This window comes from Lactuca sativa, chromosome 5 (assembly GCF_002870075.4).
Source record: "Lactuca sativa cultivar Salinas chromosome 5, Lsat_Salinas_v11, whole genome shotgun sequence".
In the NCBI taxonomy this organism is placed as follows: domain Eukaryota; kingdom Viridiplantae; phylum Streptophyta; class Magnoliopsida; order Asterales; family Asteraceae; genus Lactuca; species Lactuca sativa.
The window spans coordinates 255904704-255921141 of NC_056627.2; the positions used below are offsets into that span (position 1 = coordinate 255904704).

A 16438-nucleotide genomic window follows, 5' to 3' on the forward strand; every position below is an offset into this window, starting at 1 on the left:
CGTCAAAATTAAAGTATGAGATAAGCCCGATATCTTTGCATAAATATGTAGTGGTCGAAACAAGGATTTCGAAGATATAAAGAATGCCGAAATCCGAGTTATAACGAAGAAGTTATGACCTGTCGAAGTTTCGCGACAGAACCGGCAACGTTGAATGACGTAAAAAGTGAAATTTACGTTAGAGCGATATTTTGCCTTAGTGACCTAAACGAAAGTCGTAGAGTTCGTTAAATCGAGAGCGTGCATAAAAAGAACGCCAAAATCTAACTTCGTATGAGTAAGTTATGATTTTTCGAAGTTTCGACTTAGCGGTATGCAGCCCGAATACTTGATTTGAGACCGAGCGGTTTTTAGCCGAAACAATCTAAATGAGAATCGAAGATCTCATTAATTGTAGTAAAATGATAAAAAGATAGGCGAAAACGGACGTCGGATGAAGAAGTTATGATTTTATAACGGAGTTTTCCTGTCCCGGCCTACTAAAAATAAATAATAAAAATAATGTCAAAATTAGCCGATGGAGTCTAAACGAAAGTTGTAGATCGTAGTCTCACCTACGCGGGGATATAAAAAACGTCGAAAACGGAGTTCATATGAGGAAGATATGAATTTTTGAAGTTTATTAAATATTTTCGATATTTAATTTAAATATATATTAAGCGATATTATCCTTGGGGGAGTCAGCGACCTTATCGTCATTACGCCCATCGTAATTTCATATTACGCCCAACGTAATTTGAAGTTCCAGCCCCTATAAAAGGAGGTCGAGAGCAACCGAGTTCATTGCTCATTTCTTCCCTTTTTCTCGCGTTTTTTCATCGTTTTTCGTGCAAGAATTATCCCGAAGCCCCGGTATCATTCCCGAGCCCCGAAGCAAGTCCCGAGGTCCCGAAGATCCCAAGAAGTAAGATTCCCGAGCCGAAGCTCTGCCCGCGAGGAGTCCGGTTTTTGTGAAGATCTTTCAGATCTACCGAAGAATACTACTTCTACAAGCCGTAGTGCTGTCCGATCATCTTCTGATCAAGTGAGTGTGTAGTTACTTTCTTCTAACATATAATTATGAAGTATTTTATACGAAATACGTGTTATGTGTATATTTTGTTGTTATGTGTGTGAATGTATATTCACTTTCTTCTATCTTATAGATCTGACTATTTCTCTATGAAATACATGTTATGTGTGTGTGCCTCATCTGTTATGTGGAAAATGTATTGATTGAGCATGCTATACAGGTTTTAAAACTATGTATAAAAAATGTATATTTTATCTACTAATATGTTGGGTAGAACATGGGTAGATAGTTGGTGTGTAATAAACAGATGAGAGGCCTCGATGTTGTTTTGATCCAGTCATCTAGCGGAATTTAGATGACGACCACGGACTTTTCTAGACTGTCCAGTGGAACGCTAGCAGGCTCATAACCTGTAGGTGTTAATGAACTTGGGTGTTCATTCGCTGTATTCCATCCCCCTCATGGTTGCCTTATTTAACTTATATTGCTGAGGAACCCCTGAAGCATGTGTTGTCGCCCCGATGAAATATTCTTAGACTAGGTACCTTATGTTAGTTGTCTTAGGGACGTAAAGTGAAAATAACGGGAATGGGTAATTGGGTTATTGTTGGTTGGTGGAAATTAAATATAATTATTTATTGTGGGTTGAAAACCCTATATGCTCACCAGGCTCCCAAGCATGACCCACTCAGTTTATTTGTATTACAGGAAGTGGCGCAAGGGCATAAGATGGATGAACCATCAAGTGGTTTTATTTACAAGTCTGTATATGTATATATTTGTTGAATGACTTGTAATGTTATCGTTTATGCTTTATGGTCTGTATCGGAACATGACATCCCGAATTTTGATTATATAATGAAAATACATTTCTTTATGAAATGCTTTGGTAAATATTATTTTATCATACTTTGTTTTTGGGAACAAATTCCGCAACTCTTTCAAATCAAATGGATTTACTCTGAAATTATTTTAAAAGCATAAATGAAAATCGGTCTTTTCTGGCCGAGATTTTGGGGATGTCACAAATACGTGTTAAAGAACATACCTGATTATATATGATGATTTAGGATAAAGAGTAAACCTAAATTAATTATGAGGAATATTGGGTAGTATTTTCTTACGAGTACGCGCAAGTTATACTCAGAGTGTAGAACTTTAGTATATGTCATTGATTCGAGAGCATTGATTAGACATAGTCATTGTCCCTAGTCCGAGAGTATGGATTGGACATAGTCAATTGTCATTAATCAGGGAGTATGGATTAAGACATAGTCAGTTGTCCTTAGTCCAGGAGTATGGATTAAGACATAGTCAGTCGTCCACAGTCTGGGAGTATGTATAAGACATAGTCATTCGTCGTTAATCTGGGAGAATGGATTTACACATAGACACTTGTCCCTAATCCGAGAGTATGGAATGGACACAATTATTGATCCGAGAGCATGAATTAGATCCGAGAGTATGGGTTAAGTAACAGGTAAAATTCAAGGTCTGAGGGTATGGATAGTCTCGTTGTAACGATTAACGGGGTGGGGTAAGAGTTGCTTATATATATATATATATATATATATATATATATATATATATATATATATATATATATATATATATATATATATATATCAGTGTTGCAAATATCGGCCTAGGCGGCCGATTAATCGGCGCCTAGGCGCTTGACGGTCCTCGACTGTAGATGTTTATAGCTAATCGGGCTATATAATCGGAGGTGGTCAAAGTCGGTCAAAGACGGGTCTAGGCGGGTCTAGGCGCCCAAATCGGTCAACGAAAGTCAACGCAATTTTAAAAAAAAAGGGCAAAATTGTAAAAGATGTAACAAATGCTTCTAGGGTTGCTTCCGTTTTCTCATTTGATGCAGTCAAAATAAAATCGATTAAGTATCATTCTCTCTGTCTCTCTGAACCACGAACAAGAATGAACAAAGGGAAATCGATCGCATCTTCTTCCGTTCACCTTCGACAGTCTCACGCCGTCGTTTTTAGCTCTGGCCCCTGGTTCATCATCTCCTTCAAGCAACGATGCCGCAGTCTCCTTCCAAGCTTCAGTTCACGACTTCAGCTTATCGGTTCCAAAATCAACTCTTGAATTTTATCGATTCCAAAATCAACTCTTCTTCCGACTTCAGCTCCTCTTGTCAACACTAATTGAGTTATCCAGGTTCATTTTTACTTCTAACTCTTCTTCCAACTTCTCATTTATCGGTAGCATGTTTGTTGACCATGGGTTAAGTCCTAATGGTGAAATCGATTGAGATTAAGAAAATAGAATAGCGATTACATAAAAGCTCGTAATCTCTTATGAAAATGTTGTGCAGGTGATAGCGAATCAAGGTGCACACCAGCTGTTTGATGTTTTGTCACAGTGAAATTTGATTCACAATTGTTGGAGGCTACAGCGTTCAAGATTGTGTTTTCTATAGTTTGTTCTTTCTTATGTTCTTTTATCACTTCCTTTCAAATATTTGAGTGGTAAAATCCCTTCTGAAATTTAGGATATGGAGACATTAGAAGTGATTGATCTTGAAGGTAATTCAATTCACGAGTGTTCGATCAATTGCTTGAGTGAATGTTGATAATGTTGATAAGGTGCCACAACTAGTTGATAAGGTGCAACAACCTGTTCGATCAATTACAAGGACAACTTGCTGGATTTGTTGTTGATGAAGCACATTGTGTAAGGTATAACAATGTCCGATTCTACTTACTCTTATGATTTTACACTATGATATATAAACATACATACTCATTATTGTTTATTCAACAATTGGGGACATGATTTTCATCCAGATTACAAAGTGCTCGGGTGTCTAAAGCAGAATTTTCCAAATGTTCCTGTGATGGCATTAAGTGCTACTAAAACAGCTTGGAAAGTTAGCATGAGATCGATTCAAAACCTCATTAAAAGTTGGTTATTAAGATGTATCAAGTGATTGAGAAAAGCAATGTAATAGTTAGTTATTTAGGTGTGGTGTATTAAAAATCAAAGGGGTTTTTTTTGTAATCATATTTTCATGTTATAATGTTCTATTTATGTTATATTTAATGTTATATTTAGTGTTATATTCTTAGGATTAATGTTATATTTATTAAAAATTTAATAATTTTTTAATAATTAATGGTCCCCGATTAATCCTCCGATTAATCCCCGCCTAGCCGATTAATCCCTTGATCCCAGTCCACCGCCGAGCCTACGTCGAGCGTTTTCTGCAACCTTGATATATATATATATATATATATATATATATATATATATATATATGGTGAAATTGTATATTTTGTGAGTTCTAAATTATATATATGATATAACATTGTGGGATTTAAATCCCTGTGTACTCACTAGGTTTCCCAACCTGACCCACTCAAGCTTATTTTTATCATAGGTGTCGATACGAAGTTACATTACACTGAGAGATTAAAGAGATGTATATCACTAGTGTAAATGAATGTAAGTTCTGTTTATGCTTATGTTTATGTATTGACGATGACATCCCAAATGTTTTAAAATGAATAAAAATACATTTGTTCGGAAATGTTTTGATAACGTATTTATCATGGTTTACTGGGAACAAATTCCGCAACATTTTCACTAAAAAGGTACTCTGATTTTTATAAAACATAAACAAAATCGGTCTTTTCTGGCCGTGAAAATGGAGATGTCACAAGAGGGTTGGTCATTTCCGTCAAGTAGGAAGGTTGGTATCATAGAGGGGATCGTTAATGGAATCCATGAAAGGTGGAGAGGGAGATTAAACACGAGGAGAATACATTATTTACTTGTGTTTAGATAAACAACTTGTTTCTTGAAACAATGAGTTAATTGCCAAAGAATTTCAGGTTAGCATATGATTTTATGTTCAACTTTATGTTGGCGATCACCATGACATTTTATATAACTGGAATTAACATAGTGATCATCATGTCATTTTATATAATTGGAATTAACAAGTGAGCTAAGTGGCTTCATAATTTGTATTATAATATATGTATTGGTTTGTGCGAATTGCATGCATATATAAGATCAAATCAGAAGTCGGTTCGACGACAATCGAGGGTCCGTGGGCAGCGCCCCTAGGTCCGGGGTTTCCAAGGGGGGAAGCGCCCTTAGCGGGTCCAAGGGGCAGAGCTTAGTGGGAAATTAGGATTATTGACGGTGATTATGGTAAAACTAACGAAACACGTTAGTTTTGTTAACCCTAAATCCTCATTAATATCTGGATTACCCTGATTTGCTTCCAAAGAAACTAATGATGACCCAACCCTAATGAAACCCTAATCTCGTTTATTATATAAACGGTTCTTTCTTCTCATAAGAGACATACAAAATTTAGCTCTCATTTTCTTCAAATTTTCACGAATCTTTCTAGCAATTTTGCTTACGATTTTTGTATCTTGTATCGTAAGTATTCACTTGGATTATCTTAGGTTGAATTTCTTACAACCCAGACATATGGTAGAATTATCAGAAAGTGTTTACACGATCCAAGTTGGTATCTAGATCTCTACCACAAACATTAAATTTCTAACACTTTATACTACATTTTTTCTTCTAGTATGGTGGTGTGTAATTGTGTTATTTTGTTTAGAATATGTAATAGTATTGGATTTGTACTTTTATAGGGTAATATTTTGGATTTGTATTATTACAAGGGTTTATATATTGGATACATATTATTATAGTGTATTAGAAGTTTAAAATACACATCAAGTTTAATATAATTTGTTAAAAACATATTCAAGGAAAAGCTATAAAAAAGTGATCTTTGCTAATAAGACTTTATATTCTAACCTAATTTTGCTAGTCATTTTATACTCTTGACCTCGTTTTATCAATCTTCGATATACTTTAATAATAAGAAAAAGTTTTTATTGTTGTTTATTCATGTGTTTTAACAAGGGATTTCTTTTTAGGGTTTTTTTTCGTTTGATTGACATCTCAATATTGAAGTTTTTTCACTAGTACGACAACTATGAAATTCGTCATTTATTTGTTAGATTGAAATGAATATTTCGATTATGGAAAGTCAAGATTATAAATATTTGATTCAACTTGATTTAAAACCTCATGTTTTGTGAGTTTTTTTTACCATAAGATTGTAATTTGAGAAAGTATTTACCAGCATATGGCATTTTAAAATTTATTACAGATAATTGTAGTTTTGTTAAAAAAAAAATCCAAATCTCATTTACCTCACACGGTCTTCTTTCTTAGAGCGTCTTCTTTCTAACCCATCGGTTACTCTGTCTTTTACCGTTTTATTTCAACATCGACCTTCTTCCTCAAATTATAATCGGTGCCCCATCCACAGTAATCATACACACTCGTTGTCAATATGCAACCTATGACATTCGTTTCGGTCTCCTTTTGCATCTATTATGTTTTTTTAACTCTTTACTCGAATTCTAGAATCATCGGTTCGCTCTAAAAACAACTATAATATTGTTGTATTCCCATGCCTAATAATCCATTACCCCCAATCATCAATTTATCAAAAATCTCTTTTTAACCTCTCACACTTCAAGTTTCTTCGTACCAATCGTGAAGCTTTAGTACATTCAAATCCCCTTCAGAACTTTGAGACAACCTAGAACTTCCTTGCAGAGGGTATCTCAAGATAGTTTGGGAACTTCAACGGGAACTTGTAGCATGGAAAATCATCAAGAAACATGATCTTTTTGTAGTTCTAACAAGACCAATATTAATGATCTTTCATGTTTTGTTTCATTGAAAATCTTTGTTGATTTAATTGGAATATAATTTAGTCATCTTTGTTTTAAAATAATCAACAAAGCTTTGTGATCTACTAACTTGAGTCCATGAAATCCGATTCAGATTCTAGAAATTGAAATTTTCTATTCATTCATCATTCACATGTAAAAGATTATGAATATGAAAGGGATTAGCTATAGTGTGGGATGTTGTGTGGTTTGAATAAAATAAACAGTAATTATAAAATTAAGAACAAACTTGTCGGTTTATATAAAATTACCATATTTTTCTAATTAAAATTCACAGTACTATGAATTAGTAAATATTTTCTAAAAGTACCACCCCGTGGTATAAAGTTCATGTTTTGTTGCGTATCGAGAACCTATTGATCTCATGGTCCATTAAAGAAAAGCAAATAAATGATTTGAAAGCATCATCATTACAACTTTGTTTGTCTGTATATAATAATATTTTTCAAAATGTCTTGAAAGAGACTAGTGCAACGACCGTATGGTTGAAATTTAAGAAATTATGAATGATGAAGAGCTTATACTAAAAGCGACACTGGTATTTTTATCATTTTATTTAAGGTGGTTATGTTTTCAATCATGTGTCCAAGTTTATAGAGATTGTTGCTGATTTGGAGAACTAGATGTTCAACATGAAGGGGAAACATTGGGATTGATTTTGTTGTGCATTTTAACCAAACTTTGTGAATTTTCGACGTTTGCATACATATGCACCTGTTGTATATGCACATTTTTTTCGAGATATTTTTTTTACGAATATCTTTTTATAGGACCAATTTGGTGTTTTATGTCACTTATTTTTAAAAAAATATTATTACAAAAAGTTTGTATTTTAAGAGTGGATCGTAGGAAAATATAAGTTTGTCAAAGATCTTGACATTTTCTCTCTCTCTCTCTCTCTCTTTCTCTCTCTCTCTCTATATATATAATAAAAAAATTTTTGTCACCTGTTACACTCTCATTGATTTTGCCACATGTCATTTTGTGATTATTTTCAATTAATTTTTTTCCACATGACATTTTTGTGAATTTTTCATTTTATTAATTTCCACTTAATATTAAATGTAATAATTACAATAAATGTAATAATAAATGCATATCAATTTCATTAATTGATTTCTTTCTAATTTCAAATTTTCTAAATTAAAGTTTCATTAGCTTCTTTTGTTTATTTATCTAAATTATTTGTTTAATTTAAAAGAAAAACAAACAGTTTAATTTTAATAACTCAATATTTTCTATTTTTTTTCTTATAAATTCAAACTTAAGAAAATATTTAGAATTTCATATTTTTTTTTTCTTTAAAATGAACCAATGTAATACATGGGTCTTACACCTAGTGTGTGTGTGTGTATATATATATATATATATATATATATATATATATATATATATATATATATATATATATAGTATGTGGCAGTTAAGTGTTCCTCAGTGGATTGATTTTGACTCCCTTCTCCTTTGATGTATCTCAACCTTTCAAGATAATGTTGTTCTTAGGTGTATTGATGTGACATTTTGCACCATAAGTTGGGCTTTATGGGACCTAATAAGAAAAGTGATTGGTATATAAAAATTTGATTTTATATATAACAAGTTATGTTGTATAGAATTGTAAAATACAATATTTTAAAGCACAAATTGTTATGTATGAAAAAAAATATTATGTACGAATCAACTCCTATCAAAATGATAAAGCTTTTAGTTGCTCACTTAGACCACACAATCTTTTATGTCTAAATTTATTTTGTTTTTTTTTGTGTTGAAAGTCATAGTAAGGGCAATGTGTTTGGCTGGTACAGTGGTATGCATGGTTTTGTAACCTTTTTAGGGACTATATTCCCTTATTCCCCCATATGCTTGCTAGCCTATTTAAATAATAAATTAAATTTTTTATTCAAAAAATTGTTGGTGAATTATTCTCACTTTACATTCTAAGATTTTGGACTACAATCTTATAACATGTTGTTAGGATATCTCAAATATCCCATTATGGTGGTCATGGTGACTGGTTGGTGGGCAAGATTGCTTGGCGATGTCCCTATAAATGTGATGGGCTAAACCGACTAATTTGTGATACGCTGAGTTCGTGGGGAGTCAACTCAGGGCAACTTAACTCACTTATAATGGGATCAATTCCAATTATACATCAAAAAAAAAAAAGATCAACAGGGCTAAAGCTGATGAGATAACTCTTCAGAAACCTTTTTGCAACTTTTAGAAAATTGTTATATCGTGTTTCTTATCCGTTTTCGGGTAACTAGCTAGTAGTATATCATATTTTATTACCAGACTAGGTGTGAGACCCATGTATTACATGACTTTATTTAAAAAAAATAGATATGGAATTTTAACAATTTGAGAAGTTTTAATTTATAAGAAAAATGAGAAAATTTTAAAATTATTAAAGTTAATGAGGCTTTAACACATTGAATACATTACATATATAAACCTTTTCTAATAAAGACCTTACATATTAAATGTGGAATTTTAATTTAATAAAAATGAAAAATACAATAAAGTGACAAATAGAAAATAGAAAATTCTAAAATTCTAAAAAATGACATGTGTCCGAATAAAGAAGAAGAGGATATGTGACAAAAAGATTTTGATTTATTAGGGAGGATTTTCATGATCTCTAGTTCTAGAACAAACCTTATACGAATTTAGAAAAAAGTTCTTGTTTTTGCCTTAATAAAAAGTTTATATCTCGTTTGGATTATCCTATTACAAAATTCCTGATACCCAGACATAATATTGTCAAACTATTATATATGTGCTACCTAAGTATGTTTTACAACTTACTTAGCTAAGAAACTTAATCATATTAGTGACAATTAATATCCTCATGCCTACTTTTATATGTTACTCATAAGATTGTCATTATTTATTTATGTTGCATTATGTTAACTACATGCATCACCATTTTATATATAGCAGAAAAATAATAATAATAATAATAATAATAATAATAAGAAAAACTATCCTTGATGATGCATGAAATTGATGGAAAACTAAAAAGACAATACCTTGACTTGTGAAGAAAGATTTAACAGTTGATGATTTTCCTCCTTCATTTTGTCATACCTCTCGGTAACTGTTTTCATGCTGAAAAGGATACATCAGGAGATTAAAATATGCATGTGTATGTTATAACTTAAAGAGTAAATTACTTAAATCATCCCTATGGTTTGGTGAAAATTACATGTTTGGTCCCTAACTTTTTTTTTGCACTCGGAGCGTCCTTATTGTATGATTTTATTGTATTCTTAGTCCGTCACTGACATAAAAAGACTATACTACCTTTTATATTTATTTTTCATATTTTTAATTTCTTTCATTATCTATAAATTTAAAAAAATAATGTTGATTTATATGTATAAGGTTCCACCACCACCACCATCACTAAAAGAACCAACAACCACAACCACTACATCCTCTGTTGTCAAACACCACTTCTGTTAACTACCATCAACCAACCATATTTAAAACAAACCAATTTCAGATACTCAAAGTGTAACACCAATTTTCTAGAATGGACCAGTTAAAGACTTAAAGGGGGCCAACGATAAGGTTTTGGGGGAAAACCTTATGCCATGATGTGGTGTGTTGATGACCACGACATGGCATGGGACTTAAATTAAGAGTATATCCTGATGAGCACCATGATGTGGTAAGAGGGTAGCCACGACATGGTGGTTGTTGCAGCTCAAGCCCAAGATTTTTAAGGTTTCTCCTATATTTAATGACTTTAGCTCTTGGATTAGGTCATCTCCTCCATCTTTCATCTCCTCTTTTCAAAATCCTAACCTCATTTCCATGATTACGATCTTGGTGGCTTGATCTTGAGGTTGTTTTCTTGATTTGTTGAAGCTTATGAAGGAAGGAACTTCTTCTTGGTGTAAGGAAGCAAAGAGCAACTCTAGATGCATCATCTTCTTCACGTTTCTGAACCTTTGGAGGTATAAATCTTGCTCCTTGAGCTTGTTCTTTTGATATTCATGTTTATGGTCATTATTGGTTAATTTTGGCCCTTTCTTGGATGCTCTTGGATTTTAGGGAAACTCCAAATCTCATTATGACACTCTTGTTGTCGTGGACTTCTGATTAAGTGAGAAAAAGGTTTTAGTTTGAGTGTTTTTGATCCCATGCACAAGTTTTAGTCATATTAAGGACTTAATGGACTTAGGGCTGTAGATCTTGCTTTGGGGGTGAGGTCCTAATGGATAAAGTTGGAAACTTTATCCATTAAGTCATTGATAAGGACTAGATCTAAAGTTTTGGGCGTTGATCTGTAAGGATTAAGCTCTTAATGAAGAAATAAAAGATCTGCAAGTAACCACGACATGACCAATGAGGGTTCACAATATGGTGGAGTTCAGATTTATGTTAATGTTGTCCTGACATGCCCACAACATGGCCAACGAGAGCCCACCATGTGTCGATGTCCTGTATGTCAACTATTATTTCCTAACATGCCCATGATGTGGCCAAGTAGTCTCCATGTTATGGTGGTTGTTGACCTTGGTTGATCGTTGACTTTTGTTAACCGTGACCGTTGACTCTTGACCAGTTTAACCTTGGGTCAAACCTGAAGGATTTTAGTTGTTAATGGATGATTGATCTTTATTTTGTGTTAGACGGTTCATGGGATTGATTAGTTCAAGGAGTGAAAGTATTGTTGTGGTTCTTCGGTTCTTTAGTTAAGGTCAGTTTCTCACTATGCCACATATGCCATTGTATATCCTTTGCATAATAAGATAGAAGCACTGTTAGAGTACGAGCATTCTAGTTGATTTAAATACTTCCTTGATATGTATGTGTAGTATACGACACTTGGTGTCATTTTACGCTAGACTGTTTTTGTAACTCTTGTATAAAAGAATGTGGTTGGATCACAACACTTGTACGAAAGGCTGTGGTTAGATCACAACATTTGTATAGTTATGAATGGTTAGGATAATGTTAGTTTTGAATTGTTGTTAAGTTGACATACTAAGGGGTCGTATGTAGTCCAAGTTAGATAGCTTGAGAAATTTTGGTCTGACGCCTTATTGCATGGTTCTTGTCTGATTTATTGCTTTCGGGTAGACCACTTGTTCGACTGTCTATCTGATCTCTGACTACATCTAACTTTATCTATTGTATGAAAGACCAAGATCTAGCTCCTGACAACTATATGAAAGACCAGGATCTGGCCATGTATATTGACTTGTTATGTACGTTGGGCTAGGCCATTTATGATCAGGGTTGGGGCCGTTATACTCTTTGGGTTGGGCCCGTTATGTTTGATGCATGCTTGTGATTAGGAGAGCAGGTAGGTCGGCTTTAGAGACAAGGACTTTGTATGGATGCATTGTATATATGTTGGAATATGTGGTATACTTGGGAACTCAGTAAACTTTATTATTATAGTTGTGGATAAAATGTTTTGCAGGTCGTTCATGAGAATAACTCGATGGGATGGTACACACGTATCGAAGGTAACGATTTCCGTTGTCCTGTAATTCAACTTTGATAACAATATGGTTTCAAACAAATGAATGTTACTTACTGCTTTTAAGTTAAAGATTTTTAATCGGTTAACCTGATTTCAAGTGAAAAATCTCTTTGTAATTTTTGGGACGTTACACAAACCTTAACTTTGACGCAAACAATCCAGAAAAAAACATATATAAAACCTATATGAAAACAACCAAGAAAAACACAAACCCTCAATATAATCAGAATGCGGCAAAATGAGATTGTTCAAATCGAAAATCCCAAAATCAATTTGCTCAACTATAATCGGAAAAAAAAACACAAACCCTAAACTATAGATTGCATCTAGCTTTACCGTGGTAGTTATATTTTGAATGGAGAAAAGAGAAGAATGATAATGGCAATGAAACCAAATAAAGAGGGAAGAAAAGAAGAACTTCAATCGACCTTTAAAACCATCAAAAAAATGGAGACGATGATAAAGGAGTAGACGCAATGCACATAGATGAAACCAAATTGCATCTAGGTTTAAGGGCGAAGAGGTGGAACGACATCGGAGGATCCGTAGGACAAATGCTAGGGTTTTACTAATATTATGGGTTTTTTTAGAGAAGGTAGCGATGGTTGGTGGGTCTGATGAAGGGTTTTTAACCGATGAGGAAGGATTGAGAGAGGTGGATTCTGATAGTAGGAGGAGTCAAGATGGATGGAGGTGGTGGCTTTAAATACACGATGAAGGGGGATGTAGAGATGAAGGGTTAAGAGATAAAGGGTGAGGGTCGATTCCGATGACAACTGGTAACCGATAGTGGTGGATGGTTCCAACGTTGAAGCGGTGGCAACAAAGGTTGTATAGGTTATTCATTTCTCTAAAACTGACAAGGGATATATAGGTGAAGAGGAGGGAGATATACGTGTTACTTTATTATTTTATAAATAATTTTATTTAAAAAAATAAACAATAAATTAATTAAAAACTAATTAATAGAGGCAATTTAGTTTTTTAAGGTATAACAAGGACCAACACCGCAATAAAAACATAGTATAGTATAGGGATGATCCGAGTGTAAAATAAAAGTTAGGGACCAATCGAGTTATTTTGACCAAACCATATGAATGATTTTAGTAATTTACTCTAACTTAAGTAATGTAACACAATGAGACCTAAGCCTCCTTGGAGATTGTAATCTATATACGTAGTGCATAAAAATAGGGATGTGGTTCGGGTCGGAACTGACCCGAACCAGACCGGACCCGAATAACTCAAAACCCAAATTGGATAAAAATTTGGAACCGAAAACCGGACATATTATACTTATATGGGACCGGTTTGGTTCGGATAATACGAGTTTCAGTTTAGTTATTAACCTGAAATGACCGAAATAACACATACATTATCTTTTGAACTGAAATGACCTAAATAACCAAAATAAATCGAAATTACCCGAATAACCCAAATTTATAAATCATGAAAACAGAGCGTTAATGGTTGATGACAATCTGCTTACGTACTTTCTTATAAATAACAACAATCAGAAATGTGTTATACAGTTTAGAACCTCTCTCCTAGTCATATCAGAAGAAGCAGACCATTCATTCACTAATTCATTCATTTTGCTCAAAAACAGTCTATTTTTTCTTAAGACATGTTCATCTCTAGCATATTATGTTGGTGTTGTTAACCAGAAACCTACTCATTAATGCAGGCAACGTAACGATGTTTATGTAAAATAACTAAAAAGTATGCTCATATTCAAGATGAACTTATTACTTATGTATTTTTAGTAAAATATACGTAACTTTAAGTTTTTTCTAATTCAGAAAAATGCAGTGTTGATGTTTATTTTCTTGATATTACCTCTACCGTGCATCTTTGCTCATTTCTTTGTAATTTCTTTTGGAAAGACATATATAGGAAGAAAAAAGAGATCAAGTGACTATTCAATTTTCGGGTTGGTCTTTTGGCCTGATTAAACTGTTATTCGGTTAACCTAACCCGAAAGACCGAAAACCAGAATTGGGCTAAAATAGATATCGGCAAACCGATTCAAATAACTTATTCGATCCTAATTTGGGTCAGTTCGGTCCGGGTTTCGGTTTTTGTTAGGGTATTCAGTCCAAATGCACATCCCTACTTAAAACTAATAATATTTTCATCACCACAATGAACATTAAACATACAGCAGTAACCTCCGCTTAAAATTAAGGTAAGCGTAATAAGCAGCTAGTCATGATTACATACTGTCCATGAAATTATGGAAAAAATCATGTTGTTTTTACGTTGCATGAAAGTCTTAATAACTATAGTTTATGTTCTATAGTCTAAATCTAAAGTTCTGTGTGTTCTCAAAGATATCTAAATCCTAAACTTGCTAAAAACTTGAGATCGATGTGCATCAAGTAATTAATAAAACTTTATCTTTTTTTTTTTCACGAGTACTCCAATCTCCAGCATTTCGTGTCTTAGGTTCATGAAAGTTCAAATATCACAGCAGTGAGATAGCAAAAACTTACACCTGAATGCATATAATGTCTATCTGCAGATGTATATTAACCATCTTTCATTGTTGAGATTATCTCTTATTTGCAATTTATCTATTTTCTGTTCTTTATCCCTTATTTTAAGGGCTTCAAACGTTTCCTATATTATCTAGGGTTCTCTTTTCTTTTCCAGGTTATATATATATATATATATATATATATATATATATATATATATATATATATATATATATATATATATATATATATATATATATATATATATATATATATATATATATATATATATATATATATATATATATATATATATATATACCTTCTGATTCAATTAATAAGAAAGCAAGTTTCAATTTACTACTGTTAAATTTATTATTCCTAAACAACAACATTATTCAAATCAATTGATCAGTACTACTACTACACATGTCGATCAAAAAAAAAAAAAAAAAAAAAAAAAGTAAAGTGACATCCTCTATACTCTACAAACCGTATATTATATAATTGCAGGTATAGATGCCCTAGTTTTTTCCTATTTGCAGAAATGACAAACTAACATTTGCGCATAACCAAGGTCATATATACGAAACTACATATATAGGTCAAGCAAGAGATGTATATATAATAAGTATATTAAAGTTGACTAAACCTTGAGCTAGCGAACTCGTGGAGCTTCCCGGTGCTAGAGAAGATAATGACTCCGATTTCAGCGTCGCACAAGATAGCCAACTCCTTAGCCTTCTTCAACAATCCATTCCTTCTCTTAGAGAAAGTAACTTGCCTGTTGGTTGAGTTATCAATCCTTCGAATCACTATCTTCCCTCTCCCCATTAATTAGTAGGGTTCCAACAACCCGCTTTCGATCTGTTGACATTAGATCAAGGAAATTAAAAACAAGAAGCAAAGAGAATCAGGAAAAAACTGAGAGTATACATATCAGTGGAGAATCCAAGAAATCATTATTCATCTTATAACAACTATAAAAAGATGTAATTCCAAAGTTTGCTATATCAAAGATTACGTGTCTGGAAGATCATTTTTGCAAACAGGACAAAGAAAATACTCTGAAAACAAAGGGTACGTGTGGATTACATATAGAAAAAGCTTACTAATTTGAGCTTAATTAGCGTATTGAAGATTCTTAGGGATCGGAGAAGGAGTTCTTATTTGGGCGTGAGATAGCAGTTCTATTCATGGAATACGGACAGCTAAACTAATCATTAAATATTAAACGACCGACGACCGTACACAATTCGAAATTCATTTATTATATGAGTAGAGTAGATAACGTAATATATAGTAAGCTTTTTTCTAGCAATGTTTATTTTTTAACTAAGCGAATTGAAGAAAAAAAATACAAATCAAATATGAATCTATAGATTTTGGAGTTAACTTGAAAACAAATTTAAGTGTAAACAATCATCATAATATGTATTATACATCAATAATAAAGTCATATAACTTTAATAAATTATCATAATCATATTTTTTTAAGTAAGTTATATCTCTAGTTTCAATATTTTTCTAATGTTTGCAATGCAGTAATATAATCAACATCAATAACATATCTAAATAACATTTATATGCACTATATATACACTATCGACAATTTAAATAAAAGGAAACACCATAACTGCATGTAATGTATATTGGAATTAATATTACACTTAATAAATAAGCATAC

General features: G+C 32.8%; 1 protein-coding gene across 1 annotated transcript in view; it reads right to left on the minus strand.

Moving 5' to 3' along the window:
• Window positions 1-15932, minus strand: part of LOC111913303 (MADS-box transcription factor 23) — a 33142-nt gene extending 17210 nt beyond the window's left edge. The window contains exons 1-3 of the mRNA XM_023909025.2: window positions 15864-15932; window positions 15404-15618; window positions 9801-9879 (exon numbers count right to left, since the gene is read on the minus strand). Coding sequence (XP_023764793.1) covers window positions 9801-9879; window positions 15404-15585 — 261 coding nt within the window. The 5' untranslated portion in view covers window positions 15586-15618; window positions 15864-15932. The remainder of the gene's footprint in view (window positions 1-9800; window positions 9880-15403; window positions 15619-15863) is intronic.
• Between the last annotated feature and the right edge of the window lie 506 nt (window positions 15933-16438).